The sequence below is a fragment of the Terrapene carolina genome, unplaced genomic scaffold, assembly GCF_002925995.2.
Source record: "Terrapene carolina triunguis isolate 2854851 unplaced genomic scaffold, T_m_triunguis-2.0 Scaffold493, whole genome shotgun sequence".
Lineage (NCBI taxonomy): Eukaryota > Metazoa > Chordata > Testudines > Emydidae > Terrapene > Terrapene triunguis.
Window position 1 is genome coordinate 73,854 of NW_020664844.1, and position 8,576 is coordinate 82,429.

General features: G+C 56.5%; 2 protein-coding genes across 2 annotated transcripts in view; one reads left to right on the forward strand and one right to left on the reverse strand.

Annotated features, from left to right (window-relative positions):
* TMEM147 (transmembrane protein 147) overlaps positions 1–2,481 on the forward strand; it is a 5,149-nt gene extending 2,668 nt beyond the window's left edge. Inside the window, exons 6-8 of the mRNA XM_026658629.2 lie at positions 541–625; positions 1,301–1,422; positions 2,197–2,481. Of these exons, the coding sequence (XP_026514414.1) occupies positions 541–625; positions 1,301–1,422; positions 2,197–2,317 (328 nt within the window). The 3' untranslated portion in view covers positions 2,318–2,481. The remainder of the gene's footprint in view (positions 1–540; positions 626–1,300; positions 1,423–2,196) is intronic.
* Positions 2,482–6,548: 4,067 nt separating this feature from the next.
* Positions 6,549–8,576, reverse strand: part of ATP4A (ATPase H+/K+ transporting subunit alpha) — a 16,439-nt gene continuing 14,411 nt past the window's right edge. Inside the window, exons 22-23 of the mRNA XM_026658628.1 lie at positions 8,265–8,356; positions 6,549–6,577 (exon numbers count right to left, since the gene is read on the reverse strand). Of these exons, the coding sequence (XP_026514413.1) occupies positions 6,549–6,577; positions 8,265–8,356 (121 nt within the window). The remainder of the gene's footprint in view (positions 6,578–8,264; positions 8,357–8,576) is intronic.

Here is an 8,576-nt window from a genome sequence, read left to right on the forward strand (position 1 = left end):
CCCCCAGCCCCTCATCCCCAGCCCCACCCCAGAGCCCAAACCCCCAGCCAGAGCCCTCACTCCCCCGCACCCCAACCTTCTATCCCAGCCCTGAGCCCCCCTCACACACTCCGAACCCCTCAGCCCTACCCCCGCCACATGAATTTTGTTACGTGCCCCAATATGGAGGTGATGTGTCACAGGGTCGTGTCACACGTCCCCTCCATATTGCTGCACATAACAAATTTCATTCCCCACACGGGTGGGAAAAATTAGACGGGACACTGGTGAGGACTCTCCCCTGGCAGTCAGGGCTGGCCCCGGTTCCCTAGCGCAGCACTAGGGGGCGCTGTGCCACCGTGAACAGTCACCGACTCAGGGCCCTACAAAATGTCACTGGGACCAAGGATTCTCCTTCACTTCCCGTCCTGATGTTCTGTGTGGCTGTTCCCCAGCAGCCCCAGAGCTGGCTGCATCTCAGCGCTGGACGAGCACTCCCTGCCTGTCCCAGCTGCGGGGTTTGGGCTGAGCAACCTCCGACCCTCCCTGTGTCTCTGTCAGGTGCATTCCTCTCTGGGTGGGAGCCCGCGGCATTGAGTTTGACTGGAAATATATCCAGATGAGCATCGACTCCAACATCAGTCTGGTGAGAGCCCCTCTACGGCTGCCTGGGCCTTCTGCTGCGAGCTTCCCCGGGACAGTGCCCCAGCCGCAAGGAAGGGGACGCTCCGGTTCTGTGAGCTCTCTTGGGACAGTGCCCTAACCTCAAGGAATGGGACATTCCAGTGCTGTGAGCTTCCCTGGGACAGTGCCCCAAGGAAGGGGACGCTCCGCCACTGCGAAGTTCCCTGGGACAGTGCCCTAGCCCCAAGGAGGGGGACATGCAGGTGCTGTGAGCCCAACCCTAAGGAAGGGGATGCTCCAGTTCTGTGAGCTCTCCCGGGACAGTGCCCTAGCCTCAAGGAAGGGGACATGCCGGTGCTGCGAGGTTCCCTGGGACAGTGCCCCAACCCCAAGGAAGGGGATGCTCTGGCGCTGTGAGCTTTCCTAGAGCAGTGTCCCAGCCCCAAGGAATGGGATGTGCGAGTGCTGCGAGCTTCCCTGGAACAGTGCCCCAGCCCCAAGGAATGGGATGTGTGAGTGCTGCGAGCTTCCCTGGGACAGTGCCCCAGACGTGGGTGGGGAGTGGACAGATCGGTGCTGTGATCTTCCCCCGAGCAGTGCCCCAGTTGTGGGGGGGGTGGGACCCTGGTGCTGCTATCTTCCCCAGGGCAGTGCCCTGCTATCTCTGACACACCCCTGCCCTGCATTCCCTCCCCAGGTTCACTACATCGCCATGGCTGCCCTGGTGTGGATGTTCACCCGCTATGACCTGCCCAAGCGCTACCGCCTGCCCCTCACCCTGCTGCTGGGCCTCAGCGTCTACAAGGCCTTCTTCATGGAGTGAGCGCAGAGGGCGGAGCCTCTGGGGGCGGGGGATGGGGTGGAGCCTCTGGGGGCGGGGCACAGGGCTCCAGGGCAGTTGGGGACCTGGCTGGAGGTGGGGGTCTGGGGAGGGTGGCAGGTCCCAGCTGGAGGGGTTCAGGGACCTAGGTGGGGTGCAGGGGCTGGAAAACAGGCCTAGGTTCCCGCTGGACCTGGCTGGGGCCAGGGGGAGGATCTATGGGGCCAGGTGGGCTGCGAGGGGGAAGAGGATTTAGGGGCTGGGTGGGCTGGGGCTCTGGCGGGGGAGAGGATCTAGGGGCCGGGGGGGGGGGGGGGGGATGATCTGGGCCAAGAGCCCTGGCTGGAGTGTGTGGCTTGTCTTGGGACAGGTACATCCAGAGAAGTTTGGGGCCCCCGACATCATGTGTGTCGGCGTCCCCCTCCCTCCCTTTTCACCAGTTACAGGGGTTTGGGCCCCCCAGCTCGGGGCCCTGGGACAATCGCAACCTCCCCCACTTCCCCCGCCTTGTCGGCCCTGAACATTTTGATTTCCCGCAGACGGCTGTGAACTGCCCTGTCGAAAATCTTCCTCACCCTTGGGGTCTCCGTAGCAGCCCGCCATCCCGCGGCGCCACGCGCTGTACATTCTCAGAGCGCTCCCGCCTCGTTCCCTTTCACTAAGGGATGTGGGGACACTGTGGTGCTGCGAGCTTCCCCAGGGCAGTGCCCCAGCCTTGGAGTTCCTGCTAACTCACGTCTCTGCCCGTCTCTCTCTCTCTCTCCCCCTTCCAGATCCTTCGTTCACGTCTTCCTGCTGGGCAGCTGGACGGCGCTGCTGGTCAAAGCTGTCATCACCGGCTTCCTGGCGCTCAGCTCCCTGGGTCTCTTCGTTACCTTAGTCCACGGAAACTAATTGCCCCCACCCCCACCCCGCCAGGGATGCTCTCAGCTCTGCTACCTACGGACCTTGGGGATGGCTAAACACCCGGATTTGCCGCCCGCCGCGGCACCGGATCCGATCCATGTTGGATCCACCAGGATGAGGGTCAGAATAAACCACAGCTGTCGTTTTTTTTTTTTTTTTTTTATTTTTTTTGTGTGTGGTGTTCTGGGGTGGGGGGTGTCTTTGTGTCCCTGCTGGAGGGGACGAGCCCTGCTCTGTGTGTGTGTGTGTGTGTGTGTGTGTGTGTCTGCCTGCTGCCCCCTGCTGGAGGGGATGAGCCCTGTGTGTGTGTGTGTGTCCCCGTCCCTCCCTGCTGCCCCGTGCTGGAGGGGACGATCCCTGCTCTTGTGTGTGTGTGTGTGTGTCTCTCTGCTGGACGGGACGAGCCCTGCCCTGTGTTTGTGTGTGTGTGTGTGTGTGTGTGTGTGTCTGCCTGCTGCCCCCTGCTGGAGGGGATGAGCCGTGTGTGTGTGTGTGTGTGTGTGTGTGTGTGTGTCCCTGCTGCCCCCTGCTGGAGGGGATGAGCCCTGCTCTGTCTCTGTGTGTCCCTGCTGGAGTGGACGAGCCCTGCCCCTTGTGTGTGAATGAGTGTGCCGGGCGCCCTCTATCTCTCAGGGTGGGAATCAATCCAGGTCTGCCCAGCTCAGCAGAGGGGGCCGGATCCAGCGCGGGATGGCGAACACCAAAGCAGGGGTGATTACAGGGCAGGGTAGGGGGACAGTGGCTGGAGACAGCTCTTGGTGGGCACCGTCCCAGCGCCAACGGGTCTGTGAGGCTGGAGGAGCCGCCCCCAGGGGACGGGGAGCCCAGCACGACAGGGGACGGTCCCACTCTCCTCCCAGGCGGAATAGGCGGGAAATAGGCTGGGGTGGATTGATTTAAATCACCAATTTTAATCAGGATTCAAATCGGCAGGCGCAGGAACTTGGCACCATAACCAGCCACGTAAACCTGGCTTCCCAGTTGCGCTTTCTAGTGATTTTTCTAAGGAAAACCCTGAGCCTCCTTGGCCAGGAACCATGAAAACCCAGTCGTCGCAATGGGACTCGGAGCCTGTCCAGGCCAGACCTGCGCTGAGGCAGGACCCAGTCACCCCAGCCCTGATGGGGGTTTGTCCAACCTGGTCCTAAGAACCTCCAGTGACGGGGATCCCACGGCCTCCCTTGGCCACCGATTCCAGAGCTGAACTCTCCTGGGAGTTAGAGAGTTTTTCCTAATATCCAACCTCCATCTCCCCGGATGCAGGTTAAGCCCATTCCTGCTCGTCCTGCCTTGATCTCCGTCCACCTTAGAAGGGCCCTAAACATGTTTGCAGCCTGTTCTCAGATCCCCACTCAGTCGTCTTCTCTCAAGACTAAACAAGCCCCGGTTTTTATCCTTCCCTTCCAGCTCAGGTTTTCTGAACCTTTGCTCATTTTTGTCCCACTCCTCTAGACTCTAGTTTATCCCCATCGTTATCAAAGTTTGCCCCCCCCTCCCCCCCCCAGTTCTGCACCTGAGACCTCACATGTTGATTTTACAACTAAACCCGGCCTTGATGCTAAATTTGGTGCTGCTTTTTGCTAAAGCCAAAAGAAGGATCTGGCAAATGAGGAATGTGTCGTTTGCTATTTTCTAACAATCCAAAAAACACAACAATTAAGCCCCTGGATAAATGGCGGCTAAGCTATAGAATTGCGAAAATAGCTTGAAACATTTTAAGCAATTCTGTAGCTCAACAACTGTTTATTCAGAAGCGGAATTTTTGGGAGCGTTAGAAAACAGCAAATGACGCCGTCCTTCTTTGCACGATCATTTTTTCTACTCGTGATTGGGGTCAAACTGCCGTTGAATGGAAATTGGAACTCAATTAAAAATGCACAAAACCAAACTTTTAAAAATGGTTCTTATAGTTAAATAAAACGACCTTAAATGTGTCGGCAACGTGAACTTACTTGGTCGTCTTATGTTGCCAGCACCTTTAAGGTCATTTTGTTTAACTAATAAAAACCATTTTAAGAGGCAGGGTTTGTGCCTTTTTTAAATGAATTCCCCCTTTTAAAAGCAAACCATATTTTGATCAGAAGAATAAGTAAGTTTATCAAAATATGGTTTGTTTAAAGTGGGATTAATTTAAAAAGGCACAAAACCAGCCTTTTGAAACGTTTTTTATTGATTCAATAGAATGACCTTGACTGTGCTAGATACGTAAGAAGACTGAAAAGTATGGTTTGCTTTTAAAAAATGGGAATTTGTTTAAAAAGGCACAAAACCAACATTTTAAAATGGTTTTTATTAGTTAAATAAAACAGTTTTCAATATGCTGGAGCCATAAGAAGGACAAGTACGTTTATCAAAACAGAGTTTGCGTTTAAAACTAATTGATCAGACAAAGGAAAGGTTATCTGGAGTTAGTGGGTTGAAGTAATTGGTTTTGGTCACCAAATCCTTCAAGATTTTAGCACTAGTAGATTTTGTGCTTAGTTTTTTGTTCGTACATTTGAAGAGGAAAACAAGCTTTTCTGCTCGCTCCGCTCTCAGTCGCTTTCCTAACGTTGCTTTGGAGTCGCTGAATACAGCTGGAACTAAATAGCCTTTTCTCTCTGCGGCGGCTGTTGAAAGTGGAGTTGGCCCTTTAGCGAACTCTGGTGCCAGCCACTGAGCCAGCGATTTCCAGCCGCTCAGTGGCTTCACTTTCTGTAAAACGTGGGCTGCTCTTTGAGTGGCAGTGATTGGAGGCGGTCGGGATCTCAAATCGGTTTGTTTTTTTTTTTAAAGAAACCTGGATTTGACGTCAGTCAAAAAAATCCCATTTAAATTAAATTAACCATTGGATATTATTAGTTAATCATTAAAAATAAACAGTTGATTTTTAGCCCTGTGGAGCAGTCTGACCTGCCCCTGTGGTCGCTAATTACCGGGGCTGGGGTCTCTGGAGTGGTGTGGTGGGGGGTCCCTGCTGGTAATAGCTGGGTGGACAGGGGGCCCTAGTTTTTGGGAGGGGTGAGCCCCACCTGCGCGTCAGGCTGGAATCAAGGCTCCTGCCAGGTGCATCGTGGGAGCTGTGCTCCTTCCCCTGAGGAATCCAGCACAGATCAGTGGGGGGGAGTGGGGGCCAAGGGGTCTGAGTCAGGGTGGAGGCGGGATACCGGGCTAGATGGGCCCATGGGTCTGATCTGGGGGAGCAACAAGGGAGCAGGATCCCAGGCTAGATAGGTGATAGGTACTGGTGACGGGATACCGGGGTGGATGGGCTCAATCTAGGTGCTGTGGACGGGATACCAAGCTAGATGGGCAGATGCTCCGAGTGGCGGGGGGCAGGCCTGCAGTCCAGCTCAGTCCCCCAACCTCCCCTTGCTTGTCCTCCAAGCTGCCATCCCATGTAGGGGGACAATGGAACCCCACTGGGCCAGCTCCCCCGGGAACACAGGGAGGCAGGGCGCCCGTCTGTCAGCCCCTCAGGGAGTATTTTCCCATCCTGGCTCCGTGGGATGCAAACGAGGGAGATGTCCCAGGTCGGGGTGAGCTGGGAATTGAAGCCGATTGGTTGATGTCTGTTCGGCCCCCTGTGTCCTAGCGCTGCAGAGATGGGCCGGCTGAAAGCCACGGCTACCTAGCCACGCCTGCCGTGGGAACCGGCCGTCTGCTAACGCTCCCCCACCCCAGCAAGGGGAGGGGTGAGCAGTGCCTGACCAATGGGAAACAGCGATATGGATAGAACCCAGGAGTCTTGCCTCCTAGCCCCCCTCTGCTCTAACCACTAGACCCCACTCCCTTCCCACAGCCAGGGAGAGAACCCAGGAGTCCTGCCTCCAACCCCCACTCTAGCCCTTCAACCCCACTTCCCTCCCACAGCTGAGGATAGAACCCAGGAGTCCTGGCTCCCAGCCGCCCTTCTCTAACCACTAGACCCCACTCCCCTTCCAGAGCCAGGGGTAGAACCCAGGCGTCCTGCTGCCACATACACAAAAAGAGCCAGCAAGAACTAGCTATGAACAGAAGCGAGCAGGCCAGTCTTGTTCTCTCCATGGCTGGTGCCCCTGGCCTGAGGGGGCTGGCTGAGGCTTTGCACTCTCCAGTAGATTCCAGACTGGGGAAGCAGGGATTGGGAGCACAGCGTGGGCGTCTGTATCTCTTTTGCTGCACTGAGGGGGTGAATGTAATGCCTGAGATGCTGCAGGAGGCCGAGGGGCAGCGGCAGCCGCGGGGCAGAGCTTTGCCTTCAGTAGTAAAGTTCTTTGTCCCACCAGCCTGTGGAAAAGAAGAATGAATAATACGGTGAGATTGCTGGAGCTGTGGAGGATCCCAGCATTAGAGCATGTCACCGGGGCAGCAATACAGCCATCTCTGGGGTGGGGCAGCTGGGAAACAGCTGCATATAACACTGCATGGGCATAGCTCGCCCGAGGCTGAGACGCAGCCACCTCTGGGGTGGGACAGCTGGTGAACAGTCGCACCTGACACCAGACTGGGATGACTCACTGTGCCAGAATACGCCTCAACCAACACGCTATTGTACGACTTTGTACAAGGCCTCGTGCGGCAGCACTGAAAAACTCCGGATTTGCTGGGCAATCACACGGTGGCAGACGGCCCGGAGGCGCAGCGCCTGAGGCGACGTTAGAAACACAAGCTGAGCTATTGACTAAAAGGGTTTTTTCCAGAGAAACCTGGGGAGCCGCCAAATCAGTTCCTCAGCGACAAAGGGCAACCAGCCACCGGAGCCTGCTGTAAACAAGGCTGAGAGGCCGTTACCTGGTTCTTAGGACAGCGGGAGGTGCAAAAAAAAACAAACCAAATTTTTAGCGAAGTTGCTTTTCTTCCCCAGCTGGCAGCTGCCTGGCTCCTAGCTGGAAACGCTTTGCCATGCGGGGACTGGCCTATAAAACGAAGGGGGCCCCCCCTCTCTCGCCCTGCCCTGTACTCATTGCCCCAGGAGAGAGACAGGAAATCGGCTTGGGGCTCGGGGTGGGGGGGTCCCTGCCTGAGAGCCGGTCAGCAATCTGCAGGGCAGAGAGCCCCAGATGCCATGCGAGTGGCTCTTTCATGCGTCTCCCGTGGCTCTTTGCAGCACATGCTATTAAAGCACAGCGAGATTCATCTGCAGCACTATCGTCAACGACTCTGCTATCGTTGGGTTAGGCCTTCGGAAACCGCGTCTCTTTGTTTTCCTGGGGGCCGTTTCTCATTTTTATGCCTCGTTAACGGGGCCTCGCTTAAAAGCGGTCTCCCCGGCTCGTGAATCAGCTGGTTTTCGTGTTGTAGCGAATCCCCCGAGTTTAAACGGAAGGGTTCGAATAACTGCGGGAAAGAAGCCGGCACGTGGGTCCCTTAAAGCAGGGGTTTTTTTCCAACCTTTTTCCATTTGAAGACCCCTAAAAACATTTCGAAGGGCGGTATGGACCCCTTTGGAAATCTTAGCCGCAGTCTGCGGACTCCCAGGGGTGTGCGGCCCACGGGTTGAAAACCACTGTCTTAAAGGAATAATGCACTTAAAGAGTGTGTGCTGTCGAGGAGAGGACTAGGCAGGGCTGGACAGACATTTCTGGGGGGGAATCTAAGACTGTTGGGGTCACCCCACCGTATAACCCAGGCTGGGGAGAGCCAGGGGGTGGCTGGCAGGCTGCAGTTACTTGCCAGTGTGGTTTGCACCCTGTTAGGCTGTTTGTGAGTGGCCCAGCTGGGAGCTACTTCAGCAAGGCATTAAAGGCACCCAGGGTTGCAGGGCAGGGGTGACACAGCGACTCATTAGTCTGAGTTGTACCCTGATAGGTTATATTCGCCTGGTGCAGGGATGCAGCCACCTCTGGGGCGGGGCAGCTGGGGAACAGCCACACATAATGCCACATGGGGATGGCTCGCCTGGCCCTGAGCTGCAGCCACCTCTGGGGCGGGGCAGCTGGGAAACAGCTACTCATGTGATCTCTCGGTTACTCACTTCCAGGGTGCCTGCGGACTCCCAGCTTTCGGATTTCATCATAGACGAAGATGAGGATGCCGTAAGGCAATGGCACCAGCCACCACTGGAATCTGGAGAGGAGCCGGGAGAGAGACCTTAGCCACGGAGAACGAGACGGCAGCACCCGCTCAGCCAGAGCACCACGCCCTTAGCGGTCGCTAAGCCAGGCTGAAGAACCAACCCTGGATTCAGGGGCGGCACAGTGCCCTCCAGGAGCGTCGGGGCCAGGCCTGGCTGCCTGGGGACAGCCCCCACCCTGCCCCCTAGCACCGCCCTGGGGTATCGGGGCCA